This window comes from Miscanthus floridulus, chromosome 4, assembly GCF_019320115.1.
Source record: "Miscanthus floridulus cultivar M001 chromosome 4, ASM1932011v1, whole genome shotgun sequence".
NCBI classification, from domain to species: domain Eukaryota; kingdom Viridiplantae; phylum Streptophyta; class Magnoliopsida; order Poales; family Poaceae; genus Miscanthus; species Miscanthus floridulus.
In genome coordinates this window covers 1,098,472-1,125,938 of record NC_089583.1, presented here as the reverse complement: position 1 = coordinate 1,125,938, position 27,467 = coordinate 1,098,472, and the positions used below count along the sequence as shown (strand labels likewise).

At 46.1% G+C, this 27,467-nt stretch overlaps 1 protein-coding gene across 1 annotated transcript; it reads right to left on the bottom strand.

Annotated features, from left to right (window-relative positions):
* Window positions 1-4,421: 4,421 nt before the first annotated feature.
* On the bottom strand, window positions 4,422-6,481 carry LOC136550746 (uncharacterized). The gene is made up of 2 exons (XM_066542342.1): window positions 5,956-6,481; window positions 4,422-4,800 (listed from the first exon to the last, which is right to left on the bottom strand). Exons 1-2 carry the CDS (start codon window positions 6,427-6,429, stop codon window positions 4,711-4,713), a joined length of 564 nt encoding a protein of 187 aa, XP_066398439.1. The 5' UTR covers window positions 6,430-6,481; the 3' UTR covers window positions 4,422-4,710.
* Between the last annotated feature and the right edge of the window lie 20,986 nt (window positions 6,482-27,467).

Below are 27,467 nucleotides of genomic sequence, written 5' to 3'. Positions count from 1 at the left end.
ATGGTGTTCACATGGGGCGTGATTGGCTGCCATCGCTCGGCAGCCAGGCGCGCATCTGGGAGCGAGCCAGGTTCCTTGCATGCAGATGCAGGTTCAGTTGTTATGACATGAAAATATATAGATTTACTATAAAAAAAACATATTTAATGATGAGTCTATTGGTATATAAAATATTGCTATAATTTCATATAAATGCACGTGTGACTGTCCTTGCATGCAGGTTCAGTTGTCCACGACTCCATGTATATATGCACGTGTGACTGTGTGAGCCGGATAGCAACAATTCCCTCATGCATATATATACTTCACACATGATACATGTATGTATCTATAGATACGGATCTGTCCCTGTCCGTCATGGTATCATCAGCTCCATCTGCACATGCAGCTAGCCCATGCATCATGCATGCACGTATAGATTCAGAGTAGAGATTGTTAGATCGCATGACCAGATGGTGGAGCTGTTGTACTATACGGCCTCCTTCACCGTGACCAGCACCACCTCATTTTTTTTTTTAGATAATGGATAAAACAATATCCGGCCTCTACATCCATAGATGTACACAGCCCATTATTACAAAGTTTTGGAGGAAAAAGAGAGAGCCAGTCTTATAGATCGACCCGGACGCTAATTCAAATAGTATAAATGTTTCCATCCTTTATTGGATATCTCTAAAGCAATTATTTCTAATTTCTTGCTCATCGTAGAGAGCGCGTCCTTGGCTATCTCATCACGCTGCAGCTGGGCCCAAGAGCGTAACCAGTACGCTCCTCTGAAAATTACCTGCATCATAGAGTTAGATCTCATTTGATTAAAAACAACATCATTACGGCATCTCCAAATAGCCCAAAACATAGCAGCCACCCCCACCCAAATCAAATTTCTAATCCTTTTATTTTGATTAGTTAGCCAATTACCAAACATGTGGCTGATTGATCTTGGTTGGGTCAGACTAGTAGCAAAAAAGATAATCCTCTATATCATTTTGGTAAGGGGACAGTCTAGGAACAAGTGTTGGATAGTTTCATTCCCATTACAGCAGATGCACTTCTGACTCCCCTTCCAATTTTTCCTAGCGAGGTTGTCTTTGGTTAAGACGACACCCCTTTGCAAGAACCAAAGAAAGATTTTAATTTTTAGAGGAATTTTTATCTTCCAGATCTTCCTATGACGAAAAGGTGTTTGTGTATCTATAAGATAGAGATACATAGAGCGGACAGAGAATAACCCAGATTTGGTTAAACTCCATCTGAAGTAATCTGAACCTTCCACCAATTCGACATTTGAGATCCGTGCTACTAAACTAAGCCATTCTGCAAGTTTATTATCCACCAGAGCCCTTCTAAAAGAGATGTTTAGTGGGCTAGTAGTCATCACTTTTGAGACTGTTGCGTGAGGATCCCGCACTATATTATATAAGGATGGATATTTAAATTTCAGAGGCTTATCTCCTACCCATGTGTCGTCCCAAAACCTAGTGTTGGTTCCATCTTTAATATCGAATGAACCATTAGCCAGCACCTCATCTTTGATATGCATGAGTCCTCTCCAGAAATGAGAGTCATTGGGTTTGGCTGCCACCTGAGTTAGGCTCTTGGAGCTTAAGTATTTATTCCGTAAAAGAGATTGCCATATGCCTTCTGAGTTTAGCAGATTAACCAGCCATTTGGCTAGAAGGCATTTATTTTGCAATTGTAAATTTAGGATACCTAATCCTCCTTGGTCCTTAGGACGGCAAAGGATGTCCCATCTAGCAAGACGATATCTATGTTTATCTGAGTAGCCTTGCCAAAAGAACCTTGATCTATAATGATCCAGGTTTTTAATGACCCCCTTAGGGATCTCAAAGAAGGACATCATAAACATAGGTAGGCTGCTTAAGACTGAATTAAGCAGAACTAGTCTACCCCCATATGACAGGTATTTCGCTTTCCAACAAGAGAGTTTGTGTTCGAAACGATCTTCCACCTTTCTCCATTCAGAATTCAGGAGTTGTCTATGGTGCATTGGGATCCCTAGATATCTAAAGGGATATTCCCCTGTATTGCATCCAAAGAGACTAGTATAAAAGGATTCCATCTCTTTAGCTGCACCATAGCAGAAGACTTCGCTCTTGTGGAAGTTGATCTTCAGCCCAGATAGCTGTTCAAAAGCGCAAAGCAACAGTTTCAGATTCTGTGCTTGTTCTGGGTCGTGATCAATAAAGATAATGGTGTCATCTGCATATTGTAATATGGACAGACCATCGTCATAAGGTGGGGGACGACACCTCTATTGACCATCCTTTTCTCTTTATAGAGAGCTGCATATTGCATGTGATAGATTGGTGACATGGCTCCGTCTGGTCCACGTTGGTCTAATGACATGACTTGATTCCACACTCCTCATCATAGTTTCAACCCAAAACATTTGGGGGGTTCATGTAGCGTTTGTTGTAGAAAGCGTCATGATCTGAGTGTCCTGCTATAAATGAAGAATTGAAACATCATATCAAAACTGGGTCAAATGTCCGTTGTATATATGGTCATGAACCGCCATGGTTGTGGAGATGTTTGCAGCGGCCCTTCTATTTGCTATTGCATGCTGGTGAGCTACGCAATGAGCTAGATCGGTTTCTTAGGCTTGTCTCTTCTAATCGTTAGTCATGCTCTTTGTTTTAACTGATCTTGGAAGAAGCAACGCGATAGGCTCTGGCTGGGTACCCAAACGGTTGTTCTACACGACCTTAGATCCTCAAATCAGGGCTGCTTCGAATGTCCCTTCACTGCTGGATTTTGAACCAACACAACCAAACAGGCAGTGATGATGGTACACATCAATGCCGGTTCTTATAAACCAGTAGTGATCACAATCTTCAATACCGGTTTTACACAAAAAAATAAATAAATCTTCACTGCTGGTTTGTTACACGAGCCGACGGTGTTTTGTGTAGCCAACAATGTCGGTTTGTGTGATCGATCGACACTGATGATGGAAAAAAAACACTACCGATTCATCACACAGTCCGACAGTGTTGTTCCTGTAAGTACTTATTAGACATCATCAATTGTTTGGCTTTTTGAAAAAAAAAACAAGAATTGTATTTTTTTCGGAGGAAGTAATCCATTTATTCTCTCTCGGATCCCAATATTTAATGGGTGTATATAGGCCGGCCGGCATGCATGCAATGCAAGAGCGAGCTGCCAATACAATTAATCCAAAGCTGACATCCAGTCCCAGAGACCGAGTACGTATATGTGTTCGTGGTCCTTGATTCAATTCTCTCTGTATGGGCAGCGCAGGCCGGCACTAGGACGACGACGACGACGCAGATCGATCGAGCAGCGCCGCAGTGTTCACGTGCATCTATATATCTTTCCTGCTCGCTAGCGTCCATCGGTCGTCAGTTGAGTTTAGTTCAGCACAAGCCTAATTTCAGTGAAACAAAGGGCCATTATTACTCCGATCGATCTATGCGCGCTTTCATTCAGTACGTGTTTATTACGAGTGAGACCGTCATCATCTAATCTAATAATTAATAATCTTTGGGTTTAATTTTTTGCAAGAACCATTATTAGCTTGCATTACTATTGCTTCTGAATGAAACAGCCGAGATGCATGCGTGGAGTATACGTGTGGGTAACGTAGTAGGTGAAGCATGCCGAGATGCATGCGCATGACTACTAGCTATAGATAGATGGATGATCTCTCTCTCATCGCATCCGCCATGCATTGCATGCATCCATATTTCCCATTCCGATTCATGTGAACTGGCGACCGACGATGCGACGGACGCATTAGTTTGCTTGTCGTCCGACAAAGCGAGTTAGCAAAGTCAAAAAGCCTATCCACTCTTGTCGAATCAATTAATCATATGCATGCATGGTTAATTTCCACCAAAAATTTATATATTCACAAGCAATTATACCCTTGTTTGTCACGGCTTCTCTAACTGCTTCAAGAGCTATTTTTTTGTCAAACGGGGTAAAATAAAATGGCTTCACCCTGGAAGCCTCTTAAATCGTGCTCATACAAAGGTTTAAGGTGGGATGAAGCAAAAAATAATGTTTTCACCTGGCTTCACCTCACCCTGACGTAGGCCCTGCATGAGGTTCTGTGAGTGCATGTTTTAAGGAGCTCTACATGTGGACAACGACAATAATGACAGACATAGATCTTGATATCGATACTGGCAATCCAAGCGCGACGCCAAACAAATCAGATAAGCCAACAACAAGGAAGAGCGTGCAGAACTACAAATGCAAAACAGTTACTATTTCCACCGCTTTAGATTATAAAAGTCATTTTGGTTTTCTTAGATTTTTTAAAAAGGAATGGCAAGAGATTTGCCGCGAGTTTAGAAAACAAGAACGAAGAATAAGAGGGTTTGCCAAGTCCCTATAATAGACCTTAAAAACACAACTTAGTACGACTGTGAAAAGCCCGTATGGCTTTCCTAGATACATAGACAACTTTACTATGTGTCTAGATATAGTGTAAATATCTAGATAAATAACCAAGAACTATGTACTTAGAAATGTCAAATGAAACGACTTAGAACCCAGGGAGTAGCTAGCATACAGTAGACGGGCGCTAGCTAGCAATATATGTTGGGTCCACAAACTTACAGTTTAAGAGGAAACAAATAAGCATGCATCTCTTCTGCAGTTGCCGCATATATATGCTGCTACACTGTCGATCGGTCAGATAGAGATGGCCCAACGTATGTCTCAATCCTTCCTGCCATTGATGTCTCCACCACTTCTTCTACGTTGCACTGGTGGCCGGTCTCTGCCCCCTGCAGGAGTGCTCCAAACTTCCTGCATGCATGCATGCTCTCCCATCATCATGTTCAGACCAATCATGAGTAGCTACAATGCACGCATATTATCTTGATCTATTGTACCCAGAACCCCTTTTATTTAAATTTGTTATTAATACAAGTCCAGTAGGGGGAAACCCCTCCTATTTTCTTTTAAAAAAAAACAATGCACGCATATATATGCAGTTTAATTTCCATGAAATAAAGGACCCACAACACTAGCCAAATTAAAGCACCATATATTCTTTGCTGTGTGCCTTGCGTTACTACTAGTAGATACAATTAATTTGTAACATGCTACTCCTACTAGTGAATGATTTGCAGTATTATAATACCGTGCGTTGTTTGTTTGGATAAACTCCTTTTTTTCTCAAACACGTAAAAGGATTGTGCGTCTTTGTATTTAAGGTAGAGAAAATGTTCAATACAACACGCATTATTAACGGCAAGGATTGTGCGTCTTTGTATTTAAGGTAGAGAAAATGTTCAATACAACACGCATTAACGGCACACTAAGGGGTCAATAAATTGTATATGGATGCTCGGACCCTCCCTGGTGTACTGCAAGCTAATAAACTCATTCTTGCCCATGCATGTGGATCATTAGAAGGGAACGAATGAGATGAGAACTAATTTCCCCCTCTATTATTTCCTCCCAATCCACTCCAGCCCACATGAGGCCGGCAGGGCATGGGTTCAATTTATTGTTATTGAAACTAGTAGGCCTATGAGATGAGTCTGTGTTTTTACACATGCATGAAATCAAGCACCAAGTTACAAGAAAAGCTAAACAGATACAACATGCAAGAACGACCTTGAATTAATTGAGGGTGGCGAGAGGCAGAGCAAGATATTACGCACATACTGTATGTACTATATATTTTCTTCAAGTCGAGTTATGTATATAGTATGATGAAATCTGAAATGCTTAATTAGTAACTGACATCCTCCTTCGTCTTCTTCATTTTGCCACGGTTAGTTGTGTCGTATCTAGCTATATATTGCAGCAGCTAGAACCAGCAAATATATAGCAGAATATATAAGAAAAGAATTAAGAACATCTGAACATATATATACAACCAATAAGATATTTCGAGCTCTAACATACTACGTACGTGTACGTATATATATTGGTAGGTTAGGTTTTACGAACCTGCAGGTCTCCATTTATATTTAGCTGCACAAGTGGAGAGGAAGCGGTGTCCTGCAGTGGATCTTCCTCCTCTAGAATTCCGGTGGTTCCGACAAGATGAAGTACCTCGTCCTTGGTCTTCTTCACCCCTTTCTTCACCGCCTCCTTATTATCCTTGGCTTTGTTGGGCTTGGAGACCGTGGAGGTGGAGGCACTTCCTCTTCCACAGAGGACGCCGCCAACATCCCGCAGCTGCTGCTTCTCTCTGTTGGACGCCGACGCGTCCTCCTCCTCGTCAGAGGCTAGCTGCAGGAAGTAGGCCGTCCAGCCGCTGTCGGCGTCCTCGAAATCAGACGTCGCCGCCGCCGCAACAGATGCAGGAGCAAGAGCAGGAGATTGTTGTTGTTCTTGGTGGTGGTGGCTGTAGTAGCTGTTGCCGTAGAACGCAGTAGTCCGAGATGAGCTGATAGATTCCTCCATTGCAATTTTATCCATCTATATCTAGTATATATGCGGCATGCGTGGATATGCATCGTTTTGTGGTTTTGCCTTGGCTTGTGTTTAGCTATATAGATCGATGATATATCAGCGTGGTGAGAGCTAATAGCATATAGGTTCTTGTAACAAAAAGCAGGTTGGCCACAGTTCCCTTGTACTACGTAGTTTGGCCGTTTGGCTGATCTATCTGTGTATATGTATCAATGGACGGAGATGCATGGCTGTTGTTGGTGATGACCTCTGTGTGTGTGTGAGAGAGAGAGAGAGAGTGACTACAGAGACAGAGAGAAGTGGAGGCAGCTAGCTTAGCTGCATATGCATCCTCCACTGAAGAGTGAAGAATCACGGATGGATGATGATGATGATGATGTTTGCTTTGCACTGCAGCCGAGTAGGAGTATAGATATAATTGCACATGCGCACGCACGCTGGCCGTACAGACACACGCACGCATGCACACGTGTGCCGGACCAGCAGGTAAAGTAGTAGTAATAGCTAGCCTCCCATCCTTGCCTTTCGGCCGCGAAACCTGTAAAATGTAACCGCACCATGCATGCATGTGCTGAGTACTGACGACTGTAGCTAGCAGCTAGCGCCGTTCACACCCTATAGCAATTTGAAAACTTTGCGCACACACACACACAGCACCAAATCAAGCAACAAGGAAGGAAACACCACAGCAATTAAAAGGCCATTGAATTAATTTAAAAAGGTTTGAAAATTCACATTTTTTATGACTAATATTTGCGAGAGCATAAATTGATCTTGCAAAAATTCATAACAAATATTAAACCATTTATTTTATTTTAGTATTCTCTATTCTCAACCTGAAATAAAAATTTTGGGGTGTGACAACATCGACCTTGTGAGTTGCTGACTTCTCATCCAACCTTTCATTACAAATCGGCTGTTCACGACAATAATTGGATGCGTGACGTCAATCTTCAGAATAGAGACTTCACAACCCAACACTTTGTAGAATTCATTGGGATATTTGGCGTGAGGTCAACCGCGTGGAATTAAAACAAAACACGCCGGATTCCATAGCTTGGAAACTAACAAAAAAATGGGTAGTACACCACCGGGTCAGCATATAGAGCATGGTTTTTAGGGACGATGGAAACCAATTTTGATACCCTGATTCGGAAAGTCTGGGCACCATCTAAATGCAAGTTTTTAGCTGGTTTGCAGTACAAAAAAGAATTTGAACTTTAGACGACATGCTGCAAAGTCGAGAATGGGCAAAATGTATGCAACTGTACACTGTCGTTAGGCACATGATGAGACGAGCATCATCCATCTTTTCAAAGAGTGCAGATTCACTAGGCGATTATAGGGGGAGCTTGCGACTTGGATCGAAAACGAGGATATGCATCCAGACTACTGGTGCAAAGTGACTCTGTCCACCAATGGTGGACATGTTTGGATCAGACACCCAGTGTGGCCAAGAGAGGTTTACACTCACTAATCATGCTTGTTTGATAGGAAGTTTGGAAGGAAAGAAATACGATGAGCGCAATGAGTTGACAGCAGAGAGTGCTCATCTAGATTAAGGACGAGGATGTTGGAAAGAAATCTGTTGAATGATGTGCTGAAGAATCAGTTGCAACGAGCTCAACAGAGAATGAAACATTTCGCTGACAAGAAGAGAAGGTTAAAAGAGTATGTTGTGGGTGATAAAGTCTATTTGAAATTACAGCCATACATCCAGTCTTCTGTTGCTCCTCGAGGGAATCAGAAGTTGAGCTATCGATTTTTTGGACCATTCACTATATTGGCTCGTGTGGGTATTGTAGCATATCGACTGGATTTACCTGAAGATTCACGGATTCATCCGGTGGTACATGTATCCCAGCTGAAGCAACAAGTTCCAGCATCGGCAGTGGTTGAGGACAGTCTGGAACAATTGCCAACTGACCCAACGGCATCAGTATGTCCAGTAAAGTTCTCTGATTCTCGCTTATTAACCAAAGGATCATCTTGCTTGCATCAGATTCAGGTGCAGTGGTCAAGTATGCCGGCATATCTTCATACTTGGGAGGAAGTTGATGATCTACGGCGGCGTTATCCAGGAAGTCCAGCTTGGGGACAAGCTGCTTTTCAAGGAGGGGCGGCTGTCAGGAGTAAGGCAAGGGGCACTGTTTGTGGACCGACAACAGCCGTGGTATCCATCCAGGGGTTAGGAGTTGGGACGGCTTAGTCTCTCTGTTAGGCAGTTTAGCATTGGCAGTGTTGGGCCGAAGGCCTTGTAAGGGGAGTATATAACCCCAAGTCTGAGGTGAGAGAGAGCAACGAATCTGAGGGTCCGTTTGGTTGGGCTTTTGACTTTGGCTTTTGGCCCCAAAAGCTAAAAGCCTAACCAAAGGGGCTGCTTTTTCAGATGGCTTTTTCAGAAGCAGCTGTTTTTTCGTAGTACAGTTTTAAAAGCTGGTTTGACCCTGCTTTTGGCTTTTGGCTTTCTGCTTTTCAAAATTGGTGGAATAAAAAGCTTTTCCATAGTTGTTTCAAGAGAGATAAAGATATATGGTATATTTTATATTTATTTAACCAAACAGTTTTCAGCTTTTCTACAGCTCACAGCCCACAACAGCTTTTCCACAGCTCACAGCCCACAGCAGCTTTTTTCCACAGCCACAGCTCAACCAAACACACCCTGAGGAGTCTATTCTAAACTTACAGTTACATTTCAGTTAGAATTCAGTTGCTACAATTCCTGTAGAATATTATCAATAGAGTTCATCGTTATCTTCTCTTGTTCTTCAATTGCTCTGTTCTTAGTATTAATCCACCCAGCTCACCGTCAGGCTTGATCCGTAGCCTGACAATCATCTCCATCTCGGCCACCTTCCTAGCCCCGTCCATGTCCACGGCGGTGCCCCGCGCCGCCATCAGGGACCTCTCGATATATCTCTCGCCGGCCCGCACGGTCAGATCGTCGAGGACGTGTCGTGGGCCCGCATGGCTGGTTAATTTATACTATTATTATCCAAACAACGTTTTACCAGGGTAAAATTTTCAAATGGTTTTCTTGTGCACAGAGAAATACAGGTGTAAGCTCTTTACATGTGAGAAATTATACAGATCTTCCAAACAGGGTGAAAGCAAGATCGTCGTCTTCCTTTCCATTTCCATGCGTGCGTGCGCAGATACATAAACATATCATTCTAGCGTGCCTGCAAGTTACAATAACAATGAGTTCATCATTCCTCACAAAAAAAAAACAATGAGTTCATCCAGATTTGTTATGTTGCACGTACGCGTCAGTGCGGCGCCTGCCTAGTCTAGTCTAGTGGTATATTATAAAATACATATATCGAGACAAGAGTACATGCATTCGTGCGGCCACTAGTAGAGAACAGACCTTTCATCCGAGGCTAAAATTGGCTCTAGTCCCGGTATTTTTTGCGCCCGGGACTAGAGAGACCTTTAGTCCCGGTTGGTGTCTCCAACCGGAACTAAAGGTCCCTGCCCAACGGGCTACTGCGCTCGGCACAGTGGCAGGGGACCTTTAGTCCCGGTTGGAGACACCAACCGGGACTAAAGGTGGACCTTTACTCCCGGTTGGAGCCAACCAACCGGGACTAAAAGTCCTCAACCTTTAGTCCCGGTTGGTAACACCAACCGGGACTAAAGGTAGACCCTTTAGTCCCGGTTGGTAACACCAACCCGGACTAAAGGACCCTTTAGTCCCGGTTGGAGCCACCAACCGGGACTAAAGGTCCCCCGATGTGTTAGTTCAAAAGGGAAGCATCCCATCCATTGTCAGATGTGTTGTGTAGGTGGGGTGGTAAGCTACGCGCGAGGCAATGCATGAGGTCTTGGGTTCGAATCTCACGGGACGCAGCGGTGGGAGGTATTATTTTTTTAAAGCTGGGAGGACCTTTAGTCCCGGTTGGTGTTACCCACCGGGACTAAAGGTTCCCCTTTAATCCCGGTTCGTGACCCGGGACTAAAAGGGGTCCTTTAGTCCCGGATGCTTACTCCCGGATGGGGAACCGGGACTAGAGGGGGTTTTCCACCGGGACTAAAGCCCGTCTCTGTATTAGTGGGCGCTAAACTGGCTAGCTAGCCACTCACTGATACTTTTTTTGGATAATGATGAGTAGCCATTAATTCATTCACTGACTGATTGGTTTGGTTATATACTCCTATACTCCCTACAGACTAAAAAAAGAAGTCGTTTTGGACGGAGACACGGTCTCTAAAGCATAAATTTAACTACTTATTTTTATAAAGATATTTATCAAAAAGTGATATATGTAAATTTTTGTGAAAGTATTTTTAAAGACAAATCCATACATATGGTTTTCACATTTCCAATAGAAGATGCTTGTGCCGCCCTCCTCATTCCCTCACCGGGTGTGCGGCCGCTGCCTATGGCTGAACCTGCCTCTGGGGCGAGCGCACAGGGCACCGCCACCACTTCTCGCGGCTACCCTTGCCCTCCTCCTGCCGCCCGTGGGTGCGTGGCCACCGATTGTAGCTAGATCCTCCTCGAGGGTGAGTGCACGTGTAGGCGGACCACCTCCCGCGGCTACCCCTGACTCCTCCTGCTGCACGCAGGTGTGTGACCGCCACCTGCGGCCGGATCCACCTCGGGGGCGAGGGTGCCGGCGGCCGCCGCCACACCTCCCGCGGCTGCCTGCTTCCTGCTCTCCCCTTCCCTCTCTCTCTGTGGGCGTCGGGTGGGTCTGGCCCATTGGCTATGGCGTGCTTTTCGGGCTATGAAAAAGGCCCCGACAAGCCGTGCCTGGGCCATTGGCCAGGCATGAAGCATAGTTTGGCATTGCCCGGCGGCCCGGCCTCGTGCCGTGCCTAGTCCAGTGCCACAGCGGGCCGTGCCTAGCATGGGCTCAGGCTGGGCCGGACCAGGCGGCCCGAATGGGCATGTATATATACTGATGGGTATCCAATGTTGTCAAGATACATGCATTGCAACAGGGCACAGTTTTAACAAAGTTAATCCTATGCTAACATTGGTTCTAATGTCTCATATAACTTTGCATGATATATACTTAATTTATTCTAATGGCAACCGTGCAATTTTGAAAATAAAATCGACTATCAAGTACAACAATTTAAATCATATATTCTCTATAGTGCTAGAACACAAGTTTTTCAATTTGTATGAGAACTATTTAAAAAATGTACATAAATAAATGTGTCGACGCCCAAATGTTGAACCAGGCCAAACTAAAATGCCTCATGGTTTGAGTGCGGCCCACGGCCCACCAAATGTAGTTCCACACCTACGTTCCATACTACTGCAGCACCAACAAATACTATATTCTGTTCAGAAATCGGTTCTTGTAATGCACACACAGAAGCACAAAATATACAACACACAGACATAGAGTGGGACGGGAGCTCTTTCATTATTATTATTTCACTTCGGGTGATTGTCGTATGTTAATTACAAAGGAGACAATACAAAGCCGGTGGGTAGGCAACACTACCCATCGGATTCTCCCGTTAATCACCCCCACATGGTCATTACACATCTCCATACATTTTGTCTGCCTTTCAGCAGTTATTACGCATATCGAGATTCACCTGCATCGATATTTCACTGTTTTACGTTGGCACGAGACACGTTCGCCTCTCCCACTGCACGCGTTGCCGTTGCCCCCGCGCGCACAGGCCACTCGCACGGCGGCCACCCTAGCCCCGCCGCTAGCCCTCTTCCCCCTCGCCGCTGCCTGTGGCGCCGACGATCGGCTAGCGAACGGCGTCAGTGATGGCAGGCAGTTGGCTTGGCTGCGTCGGCGCGGATTGGTGGCGTGGTAGTGTGGCCAGACACCGTTAGACGTTGTGGTGATGTAGGCGGCTGTGCTGGCTGTGCGGCATCGGCGCTGTAGTGCGTGGACGGCAGCGACCTACTCGTTTTCGCGTCTGTCCACTACTGGAAAACCGAGATTTGCCTAGTGTCAATTGTCGGATACTAGGCAAAGAGCTTGTTTGTCGAGTGTTAGACCCCGGAGCACTCGGCAAAACGAAAGCACTAGGCAAAATAATGATTTACCGAGTGTCGACACTAGGCAAAGAAATCAACTCGGTAAATGACCATTTTGCCTAGTGTCAGTACTAGGCATACCATCACACCCGGCAAAGGCTGCCGGAGGACAACCGCCGTTACCATTTTGCCGAGTGTCTTCCGTTAACACTCGACAAAATTAGAACTTTGCCTAGTGTCTCCGGACGACACTAGGCAAACCGGCCAGTTTGCCTAGTGTCTTACAAAGACACTAGGCAAAATATTTTTTCTTTTTTTTATTTTAGCTTCCAATTTTTTTATGTAGCTTTCCTACTATGCCTTGACCAACATGTTGAAAGTTAGCACAATTTTATGAAATTTTGCTATATTTCTTTAGTTTATTTAATTTCTTTGATTTTTTTCGACAAATGCAAATTTGAACTGCAAGTGTGACGAATAATGGCAATTCATGAATGCAAAAATGATATTCATGTTAGTAAGTGTTAGTTGAGGCCGTATCCAGAAACAGACCAAAAATTTCACACATCTTCACATCGAGACATGACCACGAGCTTGCGAGCAAATAGCTTTTAAATTCTATTAAATGAAAACGGAGTCTGAAATTCATGAAACTTGTCGACAAGTCAAGATATCGCATGCGGGTGCCATGATAAAAATTTAAAAAGATTTCGAGCACATCGTCACGTATGATGCTTAGAAACCCTAACATCTCCACATGATAACATTGGACGTGTAATGGGGTTCAAGTCCCAGTTTAGCCTGAGTCGAGAAGCCTACAATGGTATGTTGGCCCTTATTGGCAGCCTGCTTCCTGAGGGCCACATTCTACCAAAGAGCATGTACGAGTCTCAAAAAGTGCTTCGTGCACTTAAAATGCCGTATGACCAGATAGATGCTTGTCCGAAGGGGTGTGTCCTATTTAGGAAAGATCACAAGGATGCAAAATACTGTCCAAAGTGTGAATCCTCTAGGTACCTTGAGGTTGACTCTGGTGATGGCCAGAAGAGGCAGCTTTCTATCCCGTTGAAAGTCCTTCGGTACCTTCCGTTCTTACTGAGGATGCAATGTCTATATATGACCGAGGAATCCGTGAAACAGATGAGAGGGCACAAAGAGGGCAAACGATACAATCCAGACAAGATGGTACATTCCTCCGATGGTAAAGCATGGACCCACTTTGATCGCATTCATAATGACAAAGCTGAAGAGGCTCGTAATGTACGTGTTGCGCTGGCAACAGATGGGTTCAATCCTTATGGTCAGATGTCTGCTCCGTACACTTGTTGGCCCATCTTCGTTATCCCCCTCAATCTCCCCCCCGGCGTCCTCCTTCAATGACAGAACATCTTTTTGTCATTGATAATTCCTGGACATCCGGGGAATAACATGGGTGTGTACATGGAGCCTCTTATTGATGAATTGATCCTTGCTTGGGAGGACGGGGTATGGACATACGATCGGGCTACAAAGAGAAACTTCAAAATGCGTGTTTGGTACCAGTACTCCATGCATGACTTCTTGGCATATGGGATATTCAGCGCGTGGTGCATTCATGGGAAGTTCCCATGCCCAGTATGCAAGGCAGCTCTGAGGTTCATTTGGTTGCAGAAGGGTGGCAATTATTCATCATTTGACAAACATCGTCAATTCCTCCCTATGGACCATCCTTTTAGACAAGACATAAAGAACTTCACAAAAGGTGTCATAGAGACAAATCCTCCACCACACATGATGACTGGTGCCGAGGTTCATGCTCAGATAGATGCTCTCGTGGCCAACGAAGGAGGTGGTTTTGTGGGATATGGTGAGCAACATATGTGGACACATAAGTCAGGCTTGACGAGGCTCCCCTATTTTAATGATCTTCTCTTGCCACATACCATTGATGTAATGCACACTGAAAAGAATGTCGCCGAGGCACTTTGGGCTACACTCATGGATATTCCTGATAAGTCCAAAGACAACCCTAAGGCTAGAGTCGACCTGGCAGCATTATGTGATAGACCAAATCAACATATGCGTCCTCCTAGAGGCGGCAAGAAATGGATAAGGCCTAAGGCCGATTTCGTCTTGAGCAGAGACCAAAGGAGAAAAGTACTTGAATGGATCCAGAGGTTAATGTTCCCTGATGGATATGCAGCGAATCTGAGGAGGGGAGTGAACTTATCTACTCTGCGAGTCCTAGGGATGAAGAGTCATGACTACCACATATGGATTAAGAGGCTTCTTTCAGCTATGGTTCGAGGCTTTGTCCCTGAGAATGTCTGGCTAGTGTTGGTAGAGTTGAGCTATTTCTTCTGCCAACTGTGTGCCAAGGAGTTATCTTGAACCGTGATTGATGACTTGGATAGAGCGGCACCTTTGTTACTCTGTAGGTTGGAGAAGATCCTTCCCCCCGGCTTCTTCTTGCCGATGCAACATTTGATTTTGCACCTCTCGAATGAGGCACGAATGATGGGGCCCGTGCAGTTCCATTGGTGCTATCCAATCAAGAGATGTCTAAAGGTTCTTCAAAAAAAATGTAGAAATAAAGCCAGAATTGAGGCTTCCATTGCAGAGGCATCCGTTCTGGAGGAGGTGTCAAACTTCACAACAACATACTACGCTGAAAACCTTCCTAGCATCCATAATCCTCCCCCTCGTTACAATGCTGGGGAAAATGAATCAAACCTCAGCCTTTTTCGAGGGCAACTCGGAAGCGCAAGTGCATCGACCACCAAAGTGTTGCAACCTGAAGAGTGGCATAGTATCATGCTGTATGTGTTGATCAACCTTGACGAAGTCGAGCCATACTTGGGGTAAGTTCTCAACGAACTTGATTCATAACGTCATCACTCATTGGCCAACCCCTTTTTGTCTCGTTGCTACAGGGAATTTCGTCGTCAAACCTGGCATCGACAAAGGGAACCTACCCCTCCGGAATGGGATACCCTTCTTAGACAGGGTGCTGGAAATGGGAGCCCCAACTTCATTTCTTGGTTTAAAAAGAAGGTACCATCCAATTTAGCTTGTACTTTCACATTCTAAGTTGCTTGTACATGTGAAATATAAAACGATCTATCTTGCTCGAGCTTGCAGGGCCAAACCGATGCGTCCATGACGGCCGAGTTGAGACAGGTTGCCAATGGCTTTGCTTATAAGGTGAAGTCATTTACTAGTTATGACGTGAATGGATATCACTTTCGCACATCAAGCTACGAGCAGAGTCAGCCCAATCGAAAAACCACAAGTACTGGAGTTTTTACGGCCGTCCAAGATAGGGTCGAGTATTATGGAAGACTTGAAGAAATATACGAACTCAGCTTTCATGGTTGCAGGCCTCTTAATCCTGTTATATTCAAATGCCATTGGTTTGATCCTGCAGTAACGAGACAGACTTGGGCTAGTCTTGGGGTAGTTGAAATTCGACAAGATTCCGTCTTACCAGGAGACGATGTCTATGTTGTGGCCCAACAGGCCACACAGGTTTATTATCTCCCATACGCATGCCAAGACAAAGAGAATCTTAATGGTTGGGATATTGTGCACAAGGTATCACCACACGGTAAACTACCTTTGCCAAACGATGAAGATTATACATTTAACCCAAACACATATGATGGAGAATTCTTCCAAGAAGAGGGGTTGGAAGGAAGGTTTGAGATAGACTTAACCGAAGCGATTGGAATGGAAGTAGACAATGAATGGGTTGATGCAGGCAACGCTGGAGACGAGGTGCTAAATGAGAAGGACTTACAAATGCTTGACCGATTATAGTTAGGCCAAGATAATGTTGACAACATCCCCCCTTCGGATAGTGTTGAGTATTTCGACATGATTGATAGTGATGATGAGACTTATGATCCAGCTAATCCCGATCATGAAGATTATTTTTAATACATGTAATAATATGTTATTTTGTAATTTTAGTTTGTTCCTTTTGCCTTTATGTAATTATGTTATTTCTAATACAACATTGTTTTTTTGTTTTTGATTGCAGGTGATTGATCAAAGATGGCGGGCGGGCGTCAAAATAGGAGGGTCAGCTCGATCTACCAAAGAACACGCCCGGTAGACACCACTGCAGATGAGGACCTATCGATGCCGTTGCAAAGGAGGAGGAGGAGCAGCAGCACCGGTCGCAGGAGGCGGTCACAGGAGGAGCAGTTGCCGCTACCGCAGGAGGAGGAGGAGCGGGTGGAGGACGAGGAGGAGCGAGTGGAGGACGAGAGGGTGGAGGACGAGGAGGACGAGTGGGAGGAGGACGAGGACGGGGAGGAGGAGGACGTCGAGGAGGAGGCAGTAGCGGGTTCGGCTTCCTCTGGTACGCTGAGTGTGTACTTGCGAGGTCCCGCGAGCCTCCCTACGTAGCCGATACCTTCTTATAGACGCCTGAAGATTGCACCCGACGGAGAAACGTAAGTAAATTAACATGTTTTCACTACTTCAAATGATATGTTCAAAAATCACACTAGAAGCTAACTATTATTCTTAATAACTTGTGCAGGGGCTGGACGGTTGTAGAGTCTGCAGGATGTCACACACGCAAGGTCAGTGGCATCCTTGGCCTTCTGGTCAAGGAACACTTCCCTGGCTTGATCCATTTCGCTGGGAGAGAGGAGCCGCCCTACACGTTTGCCCACTACGCCAACGCCCCCGATGCTACAGATCTGCTTGGCAGGACATTCTCCAACAAGGCGGAGCGGGTGAAGGCTGAGCTGTGGGTAAGTCTTCCTCGCACTACATTGTTCAATACATCGCATTCATTGGACATTTTTTGAAATAATGAATGAATACTTCATGTGTATATGCAGGATTTCTTCAGACTTCAGGAAGGCTTTGAGGACACGGCGGATGTGGTGCTAACCAAAGCATGTAAAAGACTCGTGAAGCAGTTGCATTACGAGGCACGCATCCAGGCCATCATAACATACCACAGGTCCTACCTTGCAACGAAGGTCACGAAGAAAGAAGCAAGAGATATGGCACTGACCAAGGAAGAGTTCATGAAGGTAAATGTATTCGAACATTAATAATGTAGTGCTGATAGCTTTAATTTAACTTCTTATATGTCATATACTTCATGGCTTGTAGGTGGTTCCGTGCTGGTGCTCTGGGGATCCCCGATGCTGGGAGATGATGGTGGACAAGTGGTTGGACCCCGAATGGATTGCCCAGCACAAAGCTTGTCGGGAGCGTCGTTTGCAGATGATAGGTGTACCACACCATCAAGGCAACCGCAACCTCAACGGATACATGCAAACTTGGGTATGAGAATCCATTTTTTTATTATAACGTTGTATGTTGCATGATTTCTAATCATCTTGCTATTTTTCTCGCAGTCATCGTCGCATGGTGGGCAGCCGGTTACCCAGTTCATGGCATATGCCATGGCCCACAAGGGCAAGGCAAAATCTGACGTCTCCTACAACCCGGATGACCCTCCTTCGGCATACAGCAACGCGACCGTCCATAGCCGTCTCAGTCAGTATACTGAGATGGCAAGGGCGGTCCATGGGCCAGAGTACGATCCGAGCGCCCATGACTTTGATGGAGAGATCGTCATGAGGGTGGGAGGTGGCAAGAAGCATGGGCAGTATTGGATGGGTGATGGTGTCATCGATACGTCCTCTACTCCCACCCTCTCCCAGATCCGAGCACGGAGCACGAGCGCAAGCCCGGCCATACGTCCACGGCCAACCACTGCTTCGCACCTTGTCAACGAACTCCAGGTAATTTCTGTTTTATTCGTTGCTTATTGATTTTTACATACCTTTGCCTTACTTTAACATTGGGGGTCAAATGTTGTAGGCCCAACTGCTAGAAGAAAGGAGGCTTCGTGAGGAGATGGAAGCGAGGGCGGTGGAAGAGCGGGAGGCCCAACGACAGAGGATAGAGGAGCTGGTGGGGTTCGTGTCCACTCTTGGCACCGCTATGGGGCGGACCATGCCAGCTAGCCTAGTCTTGCCACTTCCTCAAGCAGCTACTCCTGTGAGTACCACTATATTACTTATTATGTTCCAACTTGACATAGGGCACACTAGAAAAATATGCAATCTCAAACATACAATATGGTGTTGGTGGTGACGGCGGTTGTTGTTGTGGTGTGGTGGTGGCAGTTGTGGTGTTCGGGTGGTGGTGGTGTTGGTGGCGGTGTATTGATATGTATGTTCTTGACGGTCATCGTGCCGTTTGTTTTCTTGCAGGGGTTGGAAACCTCTCCGTGTAGGGGAGGTTCTGTCGAAATTTTTTATTGACGGTATCCTTTTCATTTTTTTCAGCATCAATCGGGCGTGGCATCGAATCAAATTGGAGGATCGCCGGCTTCACAGATTGGAGCGTCGCCGGCACCATAGCTTGAGCCGAATCAAGTGGAAGGGTCGCCGGCTTCACAGATTGGAACGTCGCCGGCACCACAGCTTGAGCCGAATCAAGTGGAAGGGTCGCCTAGAGCATCAAACCACGGGCCTCTTCACCCTTGACAATCGTCGTGATCAGCTTGTTGTGAACTTTGTTAAGAAATTTGGTTGTGCACTTATGAACTTGTGAACTTGTGGCACATTTGGACTTTTGGTATGAACATGTGATATATGTGAACATGTGGTTCTTATTTATGATTCATGTGATATATTTGTGGTGTTTGAATATGATTTATATTTGTGTCGCAAATGGAATAATAAAAAAAATTCAGCTTCTGGTTACTTTGCCTAGTGTCAGGGGTCTGACACTAGGCAAAGGGGCCACACGTGGCACACCTGGGATCAGGCTTTGCCTAGTGTTAGGAAACTGACACTAGGCAAAGTAGGCAGTTTGCCTAGTGCCGGAGGCATGACACTAGGCAAAGCTTGGCATATTTGCCTAGTGTAGGCGGCCTGACACTAGGCAAAGCTTGACATATTTGCCTAGTGTCGGACGCCTGGCACTAGGCAAACCTTGCATACTTTGCTGAGTGTCCGACCTCTGACACTAAGCAAAACGTCCGTTACGATTTCCACCGTTAGTGGAATACTTTTGCCGAGTGGTGTCCTTGACACTAGGCAAACACTTTGCCGAGTGTCCGAGGTTTGACACTCGGCAAAGTGCTCTTTGCCTAGTCCGCCTCTGCCGACCTTGTTTGCCTAGTGTGACACTAGGCAAATTGTTTGCCTAGTGTTTTTGGGCCTTTGCCTAGTGCCTGCGGCACTAGGCAAATCGCGCGATTCCAGTAGTGGTCGTGCCATGGTGGCGAGGTGGGCGTCGGTCGAGCGGGCCACACCAGGCTCTCCCAGTTCGACGACAACGACAGCGGCTACGCGGCATGGCAGAGTGGGCGGCTTGGGGCCAGTTCAGCAAGAATTTGGGACGTTGGTGGGCTAGGCGACTAGGGCTTCTTCTGATCATGGCCCTCTTCTCCCTGCCACCTGGATTCCCCCTTCCTTGAGTTGTGGCTTTCACGGCGGAGCTGGGTGGATCTACTTGTTGCCGTTGGCCGGATCTGCTTGTTGCCGCTGGCCGGCTGTCGGTTCTGACGGGGGATGGACTCTTCGGCGGGCTTCTCCTTGCACTTCTCCCGACCGACGTCTATAGGGGCGGTGGACGGGCGGGGCTGCTGTTGATCCATCACCGCACCCTACCCCCTTGGTAGGGTTTGGTCTTCGACGACAACGGTGATGGAGGTTGCTTGAGATCGGGGCGAAAGCTTGAACAACGATGTCTGTGAACGTCATTCACTTCTTGCAGGTGTCCTTTCCTAGCTCCTCCTACCGCACTGGATGTTGGTGGGCTACCTTATCGGCATTTTTAGCATCGTTAATTTTCTCCTAGGAGGCATGGCTAGGTTTTCCAGTTCCGTAGTTGCTCCTTCCGTCTGACCATGGGTGCCCCAAGCTTTGTTGTTTGGTGTCGCACGGCTAGTCGTCGTGTCTCTTCTGTCCTTGTTAGTTGTTACTTGAGTTGTTTTAGTTGGGTCGTTTCGATCAAGTTGGAGCAAGTAGTGACATAAGTGGTGATAGTTGTCCGGTTGTGGTACCAATGTGGTGTAGGATGAGTGGAATACTCTACTCAGTTGTATAGTTTTTGGGCCCAATTTGCATTTAAAAAACTTGACGGGCACTTGCCTTTTTTTCTTTCTTCATCTAATAGAAATCACGCAAAGCTTTTGCCCTCCTTTCTACTCCCTCCATCCTGAAATATAGTGCATTCTGGCATTTAAAATTTATCCTCAAATATAGTGCATTTGGGGAGCAAGAAGATATTCTTTACTTAAATAAAAATATGTGATTACTTTGTACAAGGAAAGTAACTCATGTACTTGCCGTATAAGGAGACTAAGAGTTCACCCTTTAATCATGCGGAATAGAATCAGATTTCAATATATTTGGAAGGTAAGTGAGAGGTACACGGATGGAGTATAAAGATATTTCACTGTTTGACAACATCTTCGACAGGTGTTAGAGAATCGTATATAATCCGTATATAAGCTCTTGTATGTACATTACACCGGCTACGGTGAGGACGGCCCATCAGAGCTGTCGCTGCGGGACCGGCCAATGGACTCACTACCGGACTCAGGCTCTTTGCCGAGTGCCTGTGACACTCAGCAAATCCTCATATACACTCGGCAAAGCCTTTGCCGAGTGTAACCCTCGGCAAAGATCACTCGGCAAAGCCAGTGACGGCAAAGGCCTCTTTGCCGAGTGTCTTTTGTCGGGCAATCGGCAAAGGCTTTGCCGAGTGCCAGTAAACCACTCGGCAAAGAAAAGTTGCCTAACGGCTCCAATTGACGGTGACGGTCGCTTTGCCGAGCGCCTCACGGGGGGCACTCGGCAAAGCCCGCCCTCTTTTCCGAGTGTCGCACTCGGCAAAGGCAGGGAGGCTTTGTCGAGTGTCTTACTTGTGGCACTCGGCAAAGGCAGGGAGGCTTTGCCGAGTGTCTTGGTGATTGCACTCGGCATAGCTGGGAAATTTGCTTTTTTTTGCATTTTTTTGTTTATTGTATCCACACATACATATATCACACAACCATCACATATATATCACATATCACACAACAATCACATATATCACACAGCCATCACATATAATCCACAACCATGACAAATATCATCACAAGTTGTCCACAAGTATCACATAGTCCACAAATATCATCACAAGTTGTCCACAAGTATCACATAGTCCACAAATATCATCCAAGTGCCGCCACAAGTGCCACCATTCACAAATAAGCATCACAAGCACAAGTCCATCTACCTCTATTGTTGACGGCCACTCCACCGGTCCCACTGCGACGGAGGTGTGCCCTGAGCTGGAGGTGTGCCATGAACATCATTCGACGCCTCCGATTGCCCCTGCACAAAAGAGAAATGATTGCATGTGTGAGACAAGATTTAAGGTAGGTTCTATATATATAGGGGGGGGGGGGGGGACAATAGATCAGAACTGCTTCTTTGTCTTTGTCAGTATATATAGGTACACATGCGTAGTGCTTGCATTGCACACTAGTAGTATAGGTAGTACAGTACTGTAAGAACCACGAGAGTAGCAATGATCAAGTTTTTCACACAGACTGCAGTGAATATTTGCTTTGTCTCTGCTGGTATCCTGCCCTCTTTATTTATAGTATATTGCAATCTTTTTAACTGTTCCTTCCTTGAAAGGAAATAAGCTTCTTGCTGCTGCCGGTGCATAGGACAAGGGTCTGACATTCTAGGGAACTTACCAGCAGCAAAACTTTTTTTTTTCTGTCTCCCTCAGATCGATCGTGGCTTTGATTTGAGAGAGTTATCTGCTGCACAATATCTGGCTGACCACCTATTTACATGTTTGCTGAGTGTTGGTGTTTTTTCTTCTTTTTGCACACAATTTGTAAGTCAATTGTTGCATGGTATTTGTCTTGTACATATTGCCTTCTCTTCCACAGGCTAAAAGGCTATGCTGGACCTAGCTTGGTTCGGCAGCAGCCGTTTGAATCCGGTTTTGTGTTTTCTCAGGCAGCTGCCGCTTGCCCGCTGTATCGAACGAAGTACCTAACTACGTGCTGTGTGTGTTCATTTGAATTTGACTAAAGTGCATCTTCATATATAAAAGATTGAAGAGACATGCTGTTGAGTTGTGAGTTGTGTCCAGATTGCAATATACTGCATCTGGACGAGCTTGGTCTACAGCCACAAGAAACAGTCCAGGTCCAAGTGTCCAACCAAGGACGAGTTTTGGTTCAATGAAGAATTTGCCATGCCGATTTGCAGACAATAGAGGTGTGTGGTACCACGAATTGTCAAAGGTCATCTCACATATTAGGATCATATATCCATATCCACATTCACATTTAGATTTAAGGTAGAGAAACTCAGAGGAGTGACAACATGATTATTTGGTGGAGTGAATATCATCGGTGGCGGAACATAGCCCGAGTGAGCTCCAAGACCTTGAATATACTGAAACATCTGCTCCATCCTCCGTCGATCCTCCTCAGCCCTCGCCTCAGCCTCCTCCCGTCGCCTCCTCTCTTCCGCCACCTCGGCCTACAATATTTCACCCCAATGATACAACGCAAAGCAAAGGTATGTAAAAATCAATGAACGACGAATAAAACAGAAATAACCTTGAGTGCCTGCACCGTGTGCTGTGTACAGTCCGGCCGTGTGCGTATGGCCGGGCTCGAGCTCGTGTTCCTTGCTCGAATCTAGGAGAGAGACCTAGTACGGGCCGGGTCGATTGCGCCGTCGCCAATCCAGTACCACCCGTGCTTCTTCCCTCCTCCCAACCTCATGATGACTTCTCCATCAAGGTCCTCGGAGGTGGGATCATACTCTGGCCCATGGACCTCCCTTGCCCATCGCTGTGTACTCAGTGAGGTGGGTGTGGACGGACGAGTTGATGTACGCCTCAGGCGGGTCCTCCGGGTTGTAGTGGACGTCGGACGTTGCCTTGCCCTTGTGGGCCATTGCCCACGCCTCGAACTGGGAGACGGGCACGCCACCATGTGACGCCGACTGCGAAAGAAACATCTGGATGATTAGAAATTTGCATAGTTGAGCTTTAGAATAAAGAAATGGATTCAGCGTACCCATTTAGCTGCGTAGGCCGGGAGGCAAAGGTTGCCTTGATGGTGTGGTGCACCAGGCATCATCAAACACCGCTCCCGGCAAGCGTTGTGCGTCTCCCACCACTCGGGGCTGCACCACTTGTCCACCATTGCCTCCCAGCAGTCTTCGTGCCCAGTGCACCACCACGGAACCACCTACACGACATCAAGTATATGTAGATCAAATTAAGCTTATTTAATCTTAGAAAAAATCAGTATTAATCTTATATATTTACCTTCATGTATTATTCCTTGGTCAGCGTCTCCTTTCTTGCCTCTTTTTTCGTGACCTTCTTAAACTCGAAGGTCGCATTGTATGTCACGATGGCCTGGAGGCGCGCCTCGTAGTGCATGTCACCCACGAGTTTGTGACAAGCTTTGTTAGCCGCCGCCCTCGCTGCCACCTCCCATCCCGGCTCGTATCTGAAGAAATCCTGTATGTAGACGCAATGTATCCTATCATTATTTGAAGAATGTCCAATGAATGCGATGAATTGAGCAGTGTAGTGAGATGAAGACTTACCCATAGCTCTGTAATCACCCGCTCTGCCTTGTGGCCGTAGATCCTGCCATACCGATCATATGCATCTGAGCAGACGGCGTAGTGGGCAAACGTCCAGGCCGGCTGCCGCACTCCGGCAAAGTCAACAAAGCCAGGGAAGTGTGTCTTGCACAAAACACCAAGAACGCCATTGGGATGGCGTCCGTGACCACCTGCACCCACAATCACGAAACCCCTGCCCAAGTGATCAAGAAAAATTATTAGTTTCAACATAACAAATGAGAAAATAGTGACAGCGTGTAAAGTTACTTACTTTGAACCAGCGGGTCGAACCATCGGGCGTCTCTCAAGAGGTATCGGTCACTTCGGGAGTTGCGAGGGACCTCGCTGATAGAGTTTAGCCGTGCCAGAGGAAGAGGAGCCCCCTACCGCCGCACCACAGGAAGAGGAACCCCCCGCCGCCTCCTCAGCCTCGTCCTCCTCGTCCTCCTCCTCGTCCTCCACCTCCTCCTCGTCCTCCACCGCCTCCTCGTGCTCCTCGGGCACCTCCTCCTCCTCGTCCTCCACCGCCTCCTCGTGCTCCTCGGGCACCTCCTCCTCCTCGGACTCCTCCACCTCCCCCTCCTGCCTCTGTGGTGGAGGAGCCTGACGATAGAAAGAGATGTAAAATAAATAAGACGTATTGCAAAATGAACAAAACATAATTAGAAGGTAACATAATATTACATGTCTTAGAAATAATCATCATGATCGGTATTAGCTGGATCATAAGTCTCATCATCACTATCATGCATGTCTACTTCCATGTTGATATCATGACCATCCGGAGGAGCAATGTTGTCATCACTGTCATTGGCTAATTCTAATCGCCAAAGTAATTCTAAGTCCTTCACATTTTGAACCTCATCCCCATCGTCCTCATCATCAACCTTTTCATTGTCTACTTCCATTCTGACCGGATCGGTTATGTCTATCACAAAGCTCCCTTGTAGCCCCTCTTCTTGAAAGAACTCTCCGTCATATGTGTTTGGGTCAAAGTTGTAATCTTTATTGTTTAGGACAGGTAGTTTACTGTGTGGCGATACCTTGTTCACAACATCCCAACCCTTAAGATGCGGGTCGTCTTGGCATGCCCATGGGAGATAATAAACTTGTGTGGCCTGTTGAGCCATGATATAGACATCATCTCCTAGGTACTTGGAATCTTGTCGAATTTTGACTAGCCCAAGATTAGGGGTCCGTCTTATTTTTTTTAGGATCAAACCAATGGCATTTAAATATGACAGGATTAAGAGGTTTGCGGCCATGAAACGTGAGTTCGTATATTTCTTCAACTCTTCCATAATAATCGAGCCCATCAAGGGCGGGCATCAAAACTCTGGTATTTGTGGTTCTTCGATTGGGCCGACTCTGCTCGTGTCTTATTGTGTGAAAACGATATCCATTCACGTCATAACCAGTAAATGACATGACCCTAAAGGCACAGCCACCGGCAACCTGACTCAACTCGGCGCTCATAGATGCATCGGTTTGGCCCTGCAAGCTCAAGCAGGATAGTTCGTTATATCATTCGCACGTACGAGCAACTTGTAATGTCAAACTAAGTACGAGCTAAATTAGAACGTACCTTGCGTTTGAACCAAGAAATGAAATTGGGTTTTCCATTTCCCACACCCCGTTTAAGAAGGGTGTGAAATTCCCGAGGGGTAGGCGCCCTTGATCGATGCCAGAATTCATGAGTAAATTCCCTGTACCGACGAGAAACAAGGGGGTTGGATGCAGAATAGTGACTTGTCGAGAACAAGTTTGTTGAAAATAGTGACTTACCCCATGTACGGCTCCACTTCTTCGAGGTTGGTCAGTACATATAGCATGATAGTGTGCCACTCTTCAGGACTCAAGGTCTTGAGGGTCTTACCACTTGCACTTTCGAGTTGCCCTCGGAAAAGGCTGAGGTTCGATTCATTTTCCCTAGCATTATAACGAGGGGGTGGATTATGCACGCTAGGAAGGTTGTCACCATAGTATGTTGTTGTGAAGTTTGACACCTCCTCCAGAATCGATGCCTCTGCGATGGAAGCTTCAATCTTGCATTTATTTCTACATTTCTTTCGAACAACCTTTAGGGTTCTCTTAATTGAATTGCACCAATGGCCCTGCATAGGCCCCCCCATTCCTGCCTCATATGGGAGGTGCAAAATCAAATGCTGTATCGGATTGAAGAAGCCTGGTGGAAAGATTTTCTCTAGCTTACAGAGCAACATAGGTGCCATTTTTCCATGTCTGCAACCACGGCCCGAGATAACTCCTTAGCACAAAGCTGGCGGAAGAAATAGCTCAACTCTACCAGCACTTGCCTGACATGATCTGGGACATAGCCTCGAACCATCACCGAAAGAAGCCGCTCAAGCCATATGTGGTAGTCATGACTCTTGAGCCCATTGATTCACATAGTAGATAAGTTCACTCCCCTCCTCAGATTCGCTGCATACCCATCAGGGAATATTAACGTTTGGAACCATTCTAGTACTTCCCTCCTTTGGGGCCTGCTTAACGTGAATTCAGCCTTAGGCCTAGTCCATTTCTTGCCATTTCTAGGAGGCTGCATCTCTTGCTTTGGTCTGTCGCATAACGTTACCAGATCCACTCTAGCCTTAACATTGTCCTTTGACTTATCAGTGTCCATGATTGTTCCCCAAAGTGCCTCAGCGATATTCTTTTCAGTGTGCATTACATCAATGTTATGTGGAAGAAGAAGGTCATCAAAATAGGGGAGCCTCTCCAAGCCCGACTTGTGAGTCCATGCATGTTGCTCGCCATATCCCATAAAACCACCTTCTACTTCATTGACCTCGAGAGCATCTATCTGAGCACGGACCGTGGCACCTGTCATCATCACCGGTGGAGGGTCTGTAACTTTGAGGCATTTCGTAAAGTTCTTGGTGTCTTGTCTGAATGCATGGTCAAGAGGGAGGAATTGTCGATGTTTGTCAAACGAGGAATACTTGCCACCCTTCTTCAACCAAATAAACTTCAGAGCTGTCTTGCATACTGGGCATGAGAACTTGCCGTGAACACACCAGCCATAGAATATTCCATATGCCAGGAAGTCATGCAGGGAGTAGTGGTACCAAACATGCATCTTGAAGCTTCTCTTTGTAGCTCGGTTGTATGTCCATACCCCTTTGTCCCAAGCATTGAGCAATTCATCAATCACAAGCTCCATGAACACACCCATACTATTCCCTGGGTGTTCAGGAATTATCAACGACAAGAATATGTTCTGCCGTTGAAAGATGACGCCAGGGGGGGAGATTGAGCGGGATAACGAACATAGGCCAACAAGTGTATGGGGCAGCCATCATTCCATAAGGATTGAACCCATCTGTTGCCAGCGCAACACAGACATTACGGGCCTCTAGAGCTTTCTCACGACGAATGTCATCAAAATGTTTCCATGATTCACCATCGGAAGGATGTACCATCTTATCTGGATT

Excerpts from the sequence above, each read along its gene's own strand:
- LOC136550746 (XM_066542342.1), bottom strand. The coding sequence starts at position 6,429 with ATGGATAAAATTGCAATGGAGGAATCTATCAGCTCATCTCGGACTACT. Across the intron at positions 4,801-5,955 it reads ATATAAATGGAGACCTGCAG|GAAGTTTGGAGCACTCCTGC; the intron begins GTTCGTAAAACC and ends GCATGCATGCAG.